The sequence below is a fragment of the Cervus canadensis genome, chromosome 1, assembly GCF_019320065.1.
Source record: "Cervus canadensis isolate Bull #8, Minnesota chromosome 1, ASM1932006v1, whole genome shotgun sequence".
NCBI lineage: Eukaryota > Metazoa > Chordata > Mammalia > Artiodactyla > Cervidae > Cervus > Cervus canadensis.
The window spans coordinates 65,319,103-65,333,117 of NC_057386.1; the positions used below are offsets into that span (position 1 = coordinate 65,319,103).

General features: G+C 49.0%; 1 protein-coding gene across 2 annotated transcripts in view; it reads left to right on the forward strand.

Moving 5' to 3' along the window:
- GATB (glutamyl-tRNA amidotransferase subunit B) overlaps positions 1-11,104 on the forward strand; it is a 92,536-nt gene extending 81,432 nt beyond the window's left edge. Inside the window, exons 12-13 of one of the 2 annotated variants that reach the window (XM_043484608.1) lie at positions 7,492-7,626; positions 8,894-11,104. In XM_043484608.1, the coding sequence (XP_043340543.1) occupies positions 7,492-7,626; positions 8,894-9,022 (264 nt within the window). In that variant the 3' untranslated portion in view covers positions 9,023-11,104. Of the gene's footprint in view, positions 1-2,367; positions 5,110-7,491; positions 7,627-8,893 lie in introns of those variants that run through there. The other variant, XM_043484617.1, reaches the window with a different exon arrangement.
- Positions 11,105-14,015: the final 2,911 nt, after the last annotated feature.

Here is a 14,015-nt window from a genome sequence, read left to right on the forward strand (position 1 = left end):
CACTGTACAGGAGACAGAAAGCAAGACAGCCCCCAAGAAAAAAAAAATGAAAAAGGCAAAATGGCTACCTGAGGAGGCCTTACAAATAGCTGTGAAAAGAAAAGTGAAAAACAAAGGAGAAAAGAAAAGATATTCCCATTTGAATGCAGAGTTCCAAAGAATAACAAGGAGAGATAAGAAAGCCTTCCTCAGCAATCAATGCAAAGAAATAGAAGAAAACAACAGAATGGGAAAGACTAGAGATCTCTTCAAGAAAATTAGAGATACCAAGGGAACATTGTTGCAAAGATGGGCTCATTAAAGGACAGAAATGGTATGGACCTAACAGAAGCAGAAGATATTAAGAAGAGGTGGCAAGAATACACAGAAGAACTGTACAAAAAAGATCTTCACAACCCAGATAATTATGATGGTGTGATCACTCACCCAAAGCCAGACATCCTGGAATGTGAAGTCAAGTGGGCCTTAGGACACATCACTATGAACAAAGCTAGTGGAGATGATGGAATTCGAGTTGAGCTATTTCAAATTCTGGAAGATGATGCTATGAAACTACTGCACTCACTATGCCAGCAAATTTGGAAAACTCAGCAGTGGCCACAGGACTGGAAAAGGTCAGTTTTCATTCCAATCCCAAAGAAAGGCAATGCTAAAGAACGCTCAAACTATGGCACAATTGCACTCATCTCACACACTAGTAAAGTAATGCTCAAAATTCTCCAAGCCAGGCTTCAGTAATACGTGAACCATGAACTTCCAGATGTTCAAGCTGGTTTTAGAAAAGGCAGAGGAACCAGAGATCAAACTGCCAACATCCTCTGGATCATCGAAAAAGCAAGAGAGTTCCAGAAAAACATCTATTTCTGCTTTATTGACTATGCCAAAGCCTTTGACTGTGTGGATCACAATAAACTGTGGAAAATTCTTAAAGTCATGGGAATACCAGACCACCTGACCTGCCTCTTGAGAAACCTGTGTGCAGGTCAGGAAGCAACAGTTAGAACTGGACATGGGACAACAGACTGGTTCCAAATAGGAAAAGGAGTATGTCAAGGCTGTATATTGTCACCCTGCTTATTTAACTTATATGCAGAGTGCATCATGAGAAACACTGGGCAGGAGGAAGCACAAGCTGGAATCAAGATTGTCGGGAGAAATATCAATAACCTCAGATATGCAGATGACACCACCCTTATGGCAGAAAGGGAAGAAGAACTAAAGAGCCTCTTGATGAAAGTGAAAGAGGAGAGTGAAAAAGTTGGCTTAAAGCTCAACATTCAGAAAACTAAGATCATGGCATCCGGTCCCGTCACTTCATGGCAAATAGATGGGGAAACAGTGGCTGACTTTATTTTGGGGGGCTCCAAAATCTCTGCATTTGGTTTCTGCAGCCATGAAATTAAAAGATGCTTACTCCTTGGAAGGAAAGTTATGACCAACCTAGATAGCATATTAAAAAGCAGAGACATTACTTTGTCAACAAAGGTCCATCTAGTCAAGGCTATGGTTTTTCCAGTAGTCATGTATGGATGTGAGAGTTGGACAGTAAAGAAAGCTAAGTGCTGAAGAATTGATGCTTTTGAACTGTGGTGTTGGAGAAGACTCTTGAGAGTCCCTTGGACTGCGAGGAGATCCAACCAGTCCATCCTAAAGGAGATCAGTCCTGGGTGTTCATTGGAAGGACTGATGCTGAAGCTGAAAGTCCAATCCTTTGGCCACCTGATGCGAAGAACTGACTCACTTGAAAAGACCCTGATGCTGGGAAAGATTGAGGGCAGGAGGAGAAGGGGATGACATAGCATGAGATGGCTGGATGGCATCACCAACTCAATGGACATGAGTTTGAGTAAACTCTGGGAATTGGTGATGGACAGGGAGGCCTGGTGTGCTGCAGTTCATGGGGTCACAAAGAGTCAGACACGACTGAGCAACTGAACTGAACTGAACTGATACTAGTAATGGGGTTTCTGGGTTATATGGTAGGTTTTTTTCCCAATTTTTAAAGGCATCTCCATACTGTTCTCCATAGTGACTATTATCAATTTGCATTCCTACCAACAGTTGGCAAAAGGGTTCCCTTTTCTCCACACCCTCTCCAGCATTTATTGTCTGTAGATTTTTTGGTGATGGCCATTCTCACTGGTGTGAGGTGATACCTCATTTTAGTTTTGATTTACATTCTCTAACAATAAACGGTGTTGAGCATTTTTTCATGTGTTTATTAGCCATCAGTACATCGTCTTTGGAGAAATGTCTGTTTAGGTCTTCTGCCCATTTTTTGATTGGGTTGTTTGTTTTCTGATACTGAGCTCCGTGAGCTGCTTTATATTTTGGAGATTAATCCTTTGTCCATTGCTTCATTTGCAGTTATTCTCTCCCATTCTGAAGGTTGTCTTTTCATCTCGTTTATGGATTCCTTTGGGCAGGAGGACTTTTAACCACTGGACCACCAGGGAACTGTCTAAGTGCTGTTTTTAGAGAAGTCGCTGGGTGCTGTTTTTATACTGAGAGGTAGGAACAGTTTACGTAACAAATGAAATAAAACCTATCACATGTGCGACAGAGGTAACGTGCTTTTCATCTTTGTTAACCAGGGAGAGGCCTTGCCTGGAATATTTCCCAAATATTTGTTTATGAGAGGTGGGGCCCTGCAGCTCCCGGGGGCTTGGACAGCGAGCGTGCCCTAGGCCGGGGTGGCCAGCACTGCTTCCTGACCTCGTCCCCCCGTCCCGTCCTCCGCAGCCTCCCACCCAGTACCAGGGCTCACATGGTCACCCCTGAAAGTCAGTCTTCCAGCAGGAAGGGTGCGGTCAGACAGACCACTTACCACTACATAGATCAAAGTCTACACGCATGCCTAGTGTGTGAAGACCCAGAAAAAAATAGCATCACTGTCAGAGGTGGCCTTCCGCCTCATCTCCACCCCCGCCAGACAGTCTCAGGTAGGCCCAAGGTTCCTGGAACTCAGAAAACGCTTACAAATAAGCACCCAGAAGGATAAAGAGCACCAAGGCAGCCGCCTGATCTCAACTTCAGATCTCACAGCTGTCAAGTGCTTCAGCCAGAAACTTAATGTTATTTTAATGCTGCCTTTTCCATCTAATATTTATACACGTCCTCAGTAGTGGCAGGTTACAAAGTGAGGCTTTGGAGAAGCTGCTGCTTTGGGCTAATTACAAGGCACCATGGAGCATACACCCCGCTCTGTGCTGGGAAGCCAGGGACAGGAGCTAATAAAGACTGTTTACCCACCACCAAGCGAGGCTGCCAAGTACAGGAACCACGGCACACCGGGCAGGCTTTTGGTTGCCTGGATGTCGGAGGAATGCAAACGGCTATGACGGAGCTCGGCAGCAGCAGAGAGAGGAGATGGCCTGAGGGCAGAAAGAGACTATGTGTGTGTGTAAGGGCAGATGAATTGTAGCGTTTGAAACCAAAGAGAAAAAGACCTTCCCCTTCCCACTCCTCCTGCCCCAGTGAAGAAAACTGGGTGCAGTGAATGTGTGAGTTTCAGGACAGAGCTGGGAACTGCAGGGGCTGCTGACAGCTGGGGTCAGTACAGATAGAGACATTTTTGGATTCTGTTCGCTTCTGGTGTGTTTAAAGGAGGTAGGGATGGATCCTTGGCTTCTGTGAGGCAACTATAGAATCAAAATAAAAGTCTTATTAGCAAGGCAGTCAGCATGTGTCACATGAGGGACTCTCCCTTATACACTGTTGCCTTGGGAGGTTTGCCTTTTCATTTTTCTACTTCATGTTTTTTAAAAAAATAACTGATTTTTCTGGTGGGAAAAATGGTATTCTTTTTCATTATAAAAACTTAAGTAATATTCCAATTCTACCACCTTAAATTAACTACCGTTAGTATTGGGTGAACGTCATCCCAGGCAGATTTCCATGCAGAGAGACCATTGGAAGGCTGGATTATGGGGTGTGTAGATGGTGGGTTAAAAAAAACAAGACTTCTGAAAATAATAGGTTTTCATGTACTGTTCCTTAGTTCTGCTTGTTTATTCTGAGTTGATTTGGGTCTCCCTTGCTGCGCGTGGCTTCTCTCGTTGCGGAGCACAGCGTCAGCTGCCCCGCGGGGTGTGGGATCTTCCGTTCCCAGGGATGGAACCCATGGCCCCTGCATCGGCAAGCAGATTCCCAACACTGGACCACTAGGGAAGTCCAGCTTTATTTTTGAAGAGGTGTACAGTTCATTGGTTTCTAGTCTAGTCACAGGATGGATAACCATCACCACTGTCTCTAATTTCAGAAGATTTTCATCACCCCCAAAACCAGCCCTGTGCTCAATTTGCAGTCTCTCCCCATTAACCCCTCACTCTAGGCAACTACTGATCTGCTGTCTGTCTCTGTGGATTTTCCTGTTCCGGACATGTAAGGTAAATGGACTCTTTCAGTGTATAGACCGCTCGTGTCTGGCTTCTTTCACCTAGTATGATGTTTTCCAAACCATCTACGTCATGCCTGTACTTCATGCCTTTCTTAGGTTTTTAAAAAATGTTTGTTTGTTTTTATTTATTTATCTGGCTGCACCAAGTCTTAGTTGCAGCATATGGGATCTTTAGTTGTGGCAGGAGGGATCTAATTCCCTGACCGGGGACCGAACCCAGGCCTCCTCCACTGGGCGCATAGAGTCTTAGCTGCTGGACCACCAGGAAGGTCCCTTCCTGCCTTTTTATGCCTAAAGACTATTCCATTGTGTGGACAGAACCACATTTTGTCTGCCATTCATCAGCTAGTGGAGCACTTGTGTTGGTTCCCGTTTGGGGCTCTGCTGTGAACATGCGTATACAGGATTTTGTTGGTACGCGTCTTCAAGGTTCTTGGGGCTATACCTCCAGGAATGGAATCTCTGGGTCACATGGTAATTGTGTGTTTTACACCTTGAGGACCTGCCAGACCGTTTTCCGATGGGCCGCCGCGTTTCACAGTCCAGTCAGCATGGGATGATTGCAGCCCTCCACGTCCCCACCCGCAGTGTAACTGTCCTTCTCTCTGACTAGTTATCCTAGTAGGAGCGAGGCAATAGCTCAGGGTGGCTTTGATTTGCATTCCCCTTTTGACTAATTACATCAAGCATCTTTTTGTGTCTTATGTTTATAGTGTTACAATTAATTTTTACTGAATTTAGCAGAGGAATCCAAGGAGGCCTTAGGTTTTAGCAAGCCTGTAAGGCAGAAAGAATCTGGTTCCACGGGTTATTGGTGTTTCCTCTGACAGAAGTGGATTAGATAACTAGGAGATGGGGAAGAAAGTTGACTCAGGATGACTACTCAGAATGACAGATAAGCAGGAGTCATCCTGCATTGAGAATGTTCTGGATTCCAAAGACTCCCACTTTATGTTGAATTTATTATTAATCCGTCTTTCGCCACCTGGCTGTCCCTTCCATCATCACCCATTATTTTCATCCCTGACACGTTCCACTGCCCCTTCCCCCCAGGTGTCCCAGCAGTGCTTCTGAGACTTACAAACCTCCTCCCCTTAGCTCCCCCAGCACCGAAGAGTTGGGAGGGCAACAGAAACTCAAAGCTTATTTATCACCTTGAGCAACTTCTGGTAACTGCAGACAAAAGCACCGGGGCTCTCCTCTCACAAGATCCATTTCTGTCTACTGACAGAGCCCCTGTCTCCTGTCCTTGCCAAGGACAGGGCCCACCAAACCCCACCTGCAGAGCCACAAGCCCGCTGCGGCTGGCAGACTAAGGTCCCGAGCCTCCAGGGACTCAGCGGCCCTCCGTGTTGCATAGACTGCTGGCCAGCCAGGCCCCGAGAGCGAGCACCCCAGATGCATGCGTGTCTCCACCGTGCGAGCCTGAGGGAGGGGCACATGGCCCGCTGTCCCCCAGGGGTTGTCTCCTTAGCGCGCCGTGTAAGCCGTTTCCACTTGTCTTCTCAGAGGTCTGCTTTTAAACAAATCACCAGAAACCTTTTAATGCAGAAAATGTTATGGCGTGCAGTAAAACTTTCAAATGATTTGATGTCTGTTTCTCCCTTTTTGGCGGGTCAGTTCTTTGGATGTTTTCCTGGGCCTGCTTCTCTCAGAGGCCTACGTTGATGTCCGTGCCTTTCTGGGAGAAAGACCTTTCATGACGCTTACCTCTGCCCAGATGGGCACCTCTCTGTCTTGTCTGTCGCCACCCCCCCTGGAGCAGGTCTTCTCCCCACACTCTGACCCTGGAAACCCAAACAGGCGGGGGCAGGCCAGGGGGCTCTGTGCTCTCCTGGCCTTCCCTGCAGACCCTTTAAAACTAACTAGCCAGCGACACAGTCGGGTGGTGGTTAGAAGGCTGTGTGCTTGACGTGCAGCAACTGAAGGCTGAGTTTCTGCCCCATGTGTCAGAGCCGGCTCTGGTGGGCAGGGTGTGCTCAGGGGTCCCCAGCTGCATTCTCCACTCTGCTGGTAGGAACCCCTTGTGACGGTTTGTCTTGGATGGGCAGCAGCAGGCCTGGGAGCCACACACCCAGCCAGAAACAATTGCGCTTCCATAGTGCTTCCCAGGGTGGAGATCAAACTCGGACAAAAGCTGAGGATCAGTGCTGCAGCACGAGGCTGGCAACCCCGGAGCCAGGATGACTGCAGCAAGGGGGCCAGGGGAGCCCGAGGAGTCTGGCCTGGGCCGCCAGCAGAGGCTCCCGCCCTGCTCGACTCCAGCCAGGAGTGCAGTCTCTGTCTTAAATGGGAAGCAGCAGAGGACTGGATTCTGGAACCCACTGTGTCAGCTCACGGGGGCTGGAGCTGGGCGCCACTTGACTGATTTGGACAGCTAATAAGCTGATGCATTCTTAACTCTGGCGTGGAGAACACTGCGGCCCCCTGGCATTTGCTCCTGGAGGCCCCCGAGGGGTGTGCGTCCCTGGGTCACTTGGTCCTCACCCCAGCTCTAGCCCGCCACCCACTCTGGGAGCAGCGAGCCTCTCTGCATTTAAAAGCATCTTCCCAGCCTTGTTGGGAATGCTGTATTTTGGCTGTGATCCCTGAGCTGCCTCTCCTCTGGTTATTTTGGCCCAGGCAGATCCAGCCAGGGTTGGGGCCTGTTGGGTCCCAGCTGTACTGGGTGCCAGGCAACCAGGCTGAGCCTGGGTGGTCAACTCAGGCCGGCTCTGCACTTTGAGCCTCAGTGGCTGCAGCGGCCCGTGACCGCCAGGCATTCAGCTTCCAGGCCCCGGCTGCAGGCAGTATCCACACCTGCTCCCGGGAAAGGGTTGCTGCAGAGATGCTTAAAAGAAGTCCTTGCAGGTGATTTCTGTTATGAGCCAACACGTCCCCTCCGCTCATTCATCCAGTGGAACTCGTGTCAGCGGGGCCCTGTGAGGAATCACGGAGTCCGCCGTGCGGATGACCCATCTCCGTCTCCACCAGCGTGGTCCCGGGCTCAGTGTCTGCGCGTGGCTGGAACTCACCGACCCGTCCTCCTGCCCCAGCAGGTGGAGCTGGCATAAGAGCTGAGCCCTCCTCTCTCCACCCACTCCCCCCAACAGGTGTTTGAGGAGCTCTGGAGGAATGAAGGCAAGACCCCAGCACAGATCGTTGCAGAAAAGAATCTCGAACTGCTGCAGGATCTGGAGGTCCTGGAGCGGCTCTGCCGCTCCACGCTGGAGGCGCATCCCGACGTGGTATGAGGCCCGCGGGGAGGTGCGGTCACGCAGGCGCAGTGGCTTCGGGCGGAGGGTGGCCTGAGGCTCACCCCGGCGCCTCTGCTGCTCTGCCCAGCAGTCCAGAGGAGCGTCCTAACAACGGCTAGCCCAGTTTCATCCGTAATCCTCCAATTATTTTTCTGTTTTTAGCTAAAGTCAAGAGATGCAGTTAGGTGAATACTGGAAAAACACAGCTTTTCCTAGGCGGAAGATCCACCCCTGCAGTGGAGTCTCACGGCATCCCGGTGGGAGGGGGAATCAGCCACTGGCCACTGTCCACCTCCCGTGATAGGGGGTGCTTTCACAGGGCCCCCACCTGTTTATCTGCACAGGGGCAGACACCTCAGTTCTCTGCCTTGGAGAGGTGGGAGGAAAGACAGAAAGTTTGAAAATTATTTGTAAATTATGGAGCAAGTCCTTCACGGGAACGGAGCTGGAAATCAGATATTTTGTGTTGTGAGCAGAGAACGAAATAGAAAAAAGCTAAAATGAGGCGCATTCCCCCCCCCCCCCAAATCTAATCATTGTGCAGAGATTCTTTTCAGTGGGGTAAAAACTGCTACCGTGCGTTTCAGAAGGATGCCACCCACTCATCAGCTTGCAGGGACACTAACAGCCTGTGAAGAGCTCTCCATAAGGAGAATGAGCCTGCACGGGGTCTCGGCAGTCTCCATCTCCCGGCCTCATCTGGAGTGGCTGATAAAGACACTTCCCCTTTCAGACTCAGTCTGCGGCAGTGCGCGCAACTCCGCGCAGGCGCCGGGCTGATCAGGGCAGGTCGGGCGGGCGACCCTGACGCGGTGGCTGGCTGACAGTGTTCAGCGCCCCTGCCTGCCCGCCCGCCCGGCACCCCGACCCGGATGCTTGGGGAGCGTTGCAATCTGGTGGATTTGTCTTCTAGCAAATGAGCTGCTTGGCAGGAGGCTGGGGGAGGAGGGCCCACTGAAATGCCTGAAGGGTTTGGGGGGGCGGTCCTCACGATCAGGCACTGGGCACCGAGGCTCAGCTGTGACGCCCCACAGCCCTCCTCTCGCCTTCTAACCAGGAGGCCCGGGAGCTGGTGGCGCCTCTGCCGGGAGCCCAGAAGCCTCCTCCAAAGGCCACTGCTCCCCTTTGTCCTCCTCTCATTTTGTATCTAATTCAGAAAAAAGAAACTAAATTTGTTTCAGTAAACCCAAACTTGATTTAGGATTTTTTTAGGCAAGAATCTCTGTTTTCCCCTCTAAAATAATTTCTGTTTTTAAAGGTAATGGATCTAAAGAAGGGAAACCCCAGAGCTATAAACAAACTGATCGGGTTGGTCCGAAAAGCGACTCTGGGCCGAGCAGATCCGACAACGATCAAGGAGGCGCTGGAGAGGCAGCTGTCGTCCTGACCGGTTCGGGTCTCCCTGCCAAGGCTCGGCCGGAGCCTGTGCACGCTGGTGTCCCGGGCCCAGCCAGCCAGCCCTGCCCACCTGCGCCTTGAGATGCCACCTCCACAGGAGGCTTCATGGACATCGCAGGGTGCCAGGAGAGGTGCCGCGATGGTGAGAAACGCAGTGATGCTGAGTGCACACACTCTTTCAGATGCTGTAGCATCCTTGGAGGACATCTCACTCTGCAGGGCGCTCATCCATTTGTAAGCAGGTTCTCTGGGCCCAGCACTGTTCTAGGTGCCGGGGATGGGCAGTGATGGAGAAAGACGGTGATCTGGAGGCAGTGTTTTCTTTGGAGCTCTCATGGTGGGGGAGGAGGGTATGAGCCTTAGTATTAATACCAGAAAGTAGTGGTATTCTCCCATCCACTGAGTAAATCTGCTGTCGCTCATTCAGTGCTCTGGGATCCCAGAAAGCAGAGATCTGAGCATAAGTGATTTTTTCCTCCATAAAAAAGACAGCATCAGTTTTCAAATAAATTTAATGAATAAAATATATACTGAAATATCACATAAAAAATTAAGTTATATGTCAAAGATTGTGCGGTTGATTGATAACACCCCCTCCCCACCCTCAGATAAAAAACCTGTAACATTAAACTGATTTGTTTTGCCTGGGAAGAATAAGAGGACAAACTAGTAAATGGAAACCGTGGCCTGTAGCGGTCTCTGTGGTCCAGTTAACAGCACCTCCCTGGAGGCAGGGTTGCCCTCCCCCCTGTCCCCCTGACAGTAATGGTGGTTGTTTCTCTGCCGCATGGGGGACCCCTTTGTTCCCTGCGTGCCTTTGTTACCTCTGACTCGGCGCAAAAGACCATGTTTGCAAGTGCTGATTTTTAAAAGCACATGTCAAATAAGCTGACATAAGAGGACAAAATCTGGGGCAGCCCCGACTTTACACTGAGTTCTGTCTGTACTGAGAAGAGGACAAATGTCTTCATCACGAGTGGTGCTCCCGAGGCAGCGGGGACCCCCGCCAGCGCCTCAGCTGTTCTCGGTTCTGGTTGTGGGCGCTGGCTCAGGACTTCCCTAACTGGGAGTAACGGGAGCACTGTCCTTGTCCCCAGCCAGAAGAGCAGGGACAGGAAGGAAAGCAGCCATCTGGTTTATTTCAGACAGGCATGAAGAGGTAAGGTTCTACTTTGTAAACAATGAGCGACGCAGAAGTGTTGAGAACACGTGACATCACCCAGGAAGCCGTGCCCCTTGCACATCCTGTTAACAGTTCTGAAAACCACTGGGCCTGACAGTAAACTGTGTTCATCAAACCGCTTTTCAAGACCGAAAGTCAGAGCCAGTCCCCGACCCCTTTGCTCCTGAGACTGGAATCTGGCAGCATCATGATTTTGTAAGAAATGCTAAGAGTTCAGTTTTGTTTTCCAAACTCCATTTTCACCAAAGATATGGCTTCTTGGTCATCAGACTTTACAGGAAACACTAGCCAACCTTTGCAGACCATTTTAAATAAAGGGCTGACTTAAATGGGACTGGGGAGGGGCGGGGACAGTTGAATAAAGACCATTTACCAATAATATTGTGTCGTATGTAAACTGTATTATGGACTGATCATTTTGGAGAAAAATGCTATTGCTGGGGTGAGGGTGGGGGGGCAGAGAGAGAAGGAAATGGGTAAAAGGGGGTCAACTGTATGGTGGCAGACAGAAATAGCCCTTGGTGGTGAACACACTGTAATGTTTAGTGAAGCAGAAATATGTTATCCACATGAAACATACAGTGTTATAAACCAGTTACCTCAGTTTAACACAAAGCACTGAATCTCTCCAATGCTGATTATCATCCAGCTCTGACAACTGCCCGTTAACTTGAATGCCCACTTCTGAAATCCTAAAAATCAGATTATGTTGTTATATTTGCTAATAGAAAAAAAAAAAAAGCACAGCTGATCTCTTACTTGGAACCTGACTAGAGATTTGAAATACATGTTTATGTAACACCCTAAGAAATCCACAACGTATGGCTCTACTTGTAAAAAGGGCTTCACTGCAATGCAATTTTAAATGCATTTTTGCATGAGTGTGAATTCAGTCTGGTGGTCCACTATTCGGGGGGAAATCTCATTAAAATGGATGAGTTGGCGCCACAGGTGAAGCGATCGCCATCTGTCACTGGAATGCACACACCTGTAGGCCGGGAGAGGGGCACGCTGGAAGACTGGCTTCCCCGGCGGACCTGCTCAGGTACAGAGCATGTGCTCTGGTTGAGGAGGAGGGTGGCTGGCCGGTTTTGGTGGGAGGCGAGGACTGGCAGCCACAGTGCTTAGCGTGCTACCAGGCACAGAATCAGGTCTTAGTAAAAGTTCATTAAATTTATAAAACTAAATTAATGGCCAGGGACTTCCCTGGCAATCCAGGGGTTAAGACTCTATGCTTCCACTGCAGGAGGTGTGGGTTCAACCCCTGGTCAGGGAACTAAGATCTCCCAAGTCTCACAGCCAGAAAAAAGAAAAAAGATTGCCTTTGGCGGGAGCCCTTTCGTATGAGTGGTGGGTGCTACCAACCTCTGGGCTCTGGGGGGAAAGAGTTGTCATTATTTACGCCAAGGTAAGGATGTTTTAGCTGAGCTCCCACCTCCTTTTTTATAATTAGTGAGAATCTGGAAGAAGACTATGGATTTTTTTTTTTTCAGATAAACACCCTCCTAAAGCTTTGAGTTGGCTCATTCAGTACATAGCTTATGACCAGGACCCACAACCTATATTGTATTTTTCATGTCTGTTGAGTTTAGCAGCATCATTTCATGGATCCTACATAGTGGCTATTTGGGGGAAAAAACACTAAATCTAACTGAAAGACCATCATTTTCCACTACCAAAAGTAGCATGTAGATTGCTGCCATGTCTCCCCAGCAGATTTTAGACAAATGCATTCATGGACTATTTGTGAGCAGAGCTTGATCCCTGATGGTCAGATGGAAAGCATCTGATTGAAATCTCTCTGCCTCCCTTAGTCAAGCATCTTAGCCAAGATCATTTAAATATCATCACCACCAAATTCCCTCTTTTAAAATATCTGCAGGGCAGAATAGGGCCTTGTTACAGGTGGGCCTTTTCTAGACGTGTCCCAGTAAAAAGTCAGCTGCCACCCCAAGGAGCAGAGACCTCTGCAGCCTCAGCTCCATGAAATGCATGATCTGGCTCAAGAGCTGCCATCAGCCTGTCAGGTTGTGAAAGGACCCAGTAAACCTCAGGTCCCCCAGAGATGTCTGAGGTGTGTGGGACACTGCCGGCAGCCTTGTTCCTTGTGTGGAGGACAGTAGGGGAAAAATACAAGTGACATGGGGGCAGGGAGGGGCAGTCTCAGCTAAAATCAGTCCCCGTCTTAGGTCTGCAAGTACAAAAGCCAAAGAACTCTGTGCCCGCAAAGCCTCAAGAAAATTTTTTACCAAAGCCCTGTTTATCCTGTTAATGAGCTGCCAGGATGACCTGTCCTCCAGAACAAGGAATGGCCTAATAAAAGCCTGAATATAGAGAGGATTTACTGAAGCAAAATTATCCTGAAACAATTCTTAATCTTTCGAGAGCTCTTTCTAAAGCGTTTAGGTTTATGATGGTCATTCAAAAGGGTGGGGGGGGAGTCAGCTCCATTTTGTTAAAATATTCCCTCTGTGATGTGATTTAAGAATAAACTTGTTTGACAGTGTTCTATCTTAGGCTGTTAATTAGATGGAGAAATAGTGTTGTGTGATTTACTGACTGAGGGCTGAAGCAAGAAGGGGTCGAGAATATCCAACGGCTGGAAGCCTGGGCTCCAGAGGCCTGCTATTCAGGAAGAACTAATACCGCTAAGCTGGCTGGGGTGCAGGGCGAGCCACAAATTACACCCCGCTGGTCAGTGACTTCAAGTAGCACGTGCAGTAGTGTTGTTTCGTTTGGTCACTGAGTCACGTCTGACTCTTTGCGACCCCATGGACTGCAGCACTCCAGGCTTCTCTGTCCATCACCATCTCCCAGAGTGTGGTGTCCACTGAACTCAAGTTCATGTCCATTGAGTCTATGATGCTAGCTAATCATCTCATCCTCTGCCGCCCCCTTCACCTGCCATCAATCTTTGCAGCATCAGAGTCTTTGCCAATCAGTGGGCTCTTCGCTTCAGGTGCAGTAATAGCTGACCTGCAATAATGTCTTTCATTTAAATGGCTGAGTGTGCCAGCCATTTCAGTAAATGCATGGCTGACGATTAGTGACCACACTGACCCGCCCACCCCCACGTGAGGTTGGGCATGACTGCAGACGTTCATCTTTCTGCCTGTGGCATGTCCCACCCCCGCCCCGGCCGCACTTCCTGTAGGGGAGCAGGCAGGACACACCCACGTTCGGATCAGGCAGCCCACCCGCAGTCCCAAACCTCTGAACACAGCCGGAAGCCCAGCCACGTGGAGCGCGCGACCAGGCTGAGTCAGACAAAAACAGCTCTGAGCCCCGAGTACCATGTATCCTGTTTCTAGATTCTGTACCTAAGAGGACCCTCTCCCTACAATACCCTGGCCCCAGGATGTCTTAATGGCTTGAAATCAACCACTGCAGCAGACCTAAATAAAAGCCACTTGCTGAGGAAAAGGTACCCCGGAAGACCCATGGGGGAATAAAGAGCCCCTTCCTACATGTTACGGAGACACTGATTCCAACCCTAGCACCCCAAAGTATTTTACTAAGGAAAATGGGGACCATTTCACATTTCCTCTAAATATCAGGAAAAGGAAGTACCTACTAAAAAAAACACATCTCTGATTGGTTACTCCAGCATTGCCATTTCATGTCTGGGACTCTATACTTTACTCTGTAAAATTGTATTTTAGGCTAAACTCAACCCGGAATCACTTTAGAATTTTAAAAACATTTACTTGGCTATTTCCAAAAATCAATTTTAAATACCCCAGTGCTCTCGTATACTTTGAACCACAAAACCCAGTTCATCTAGAACTTCACATCAGAC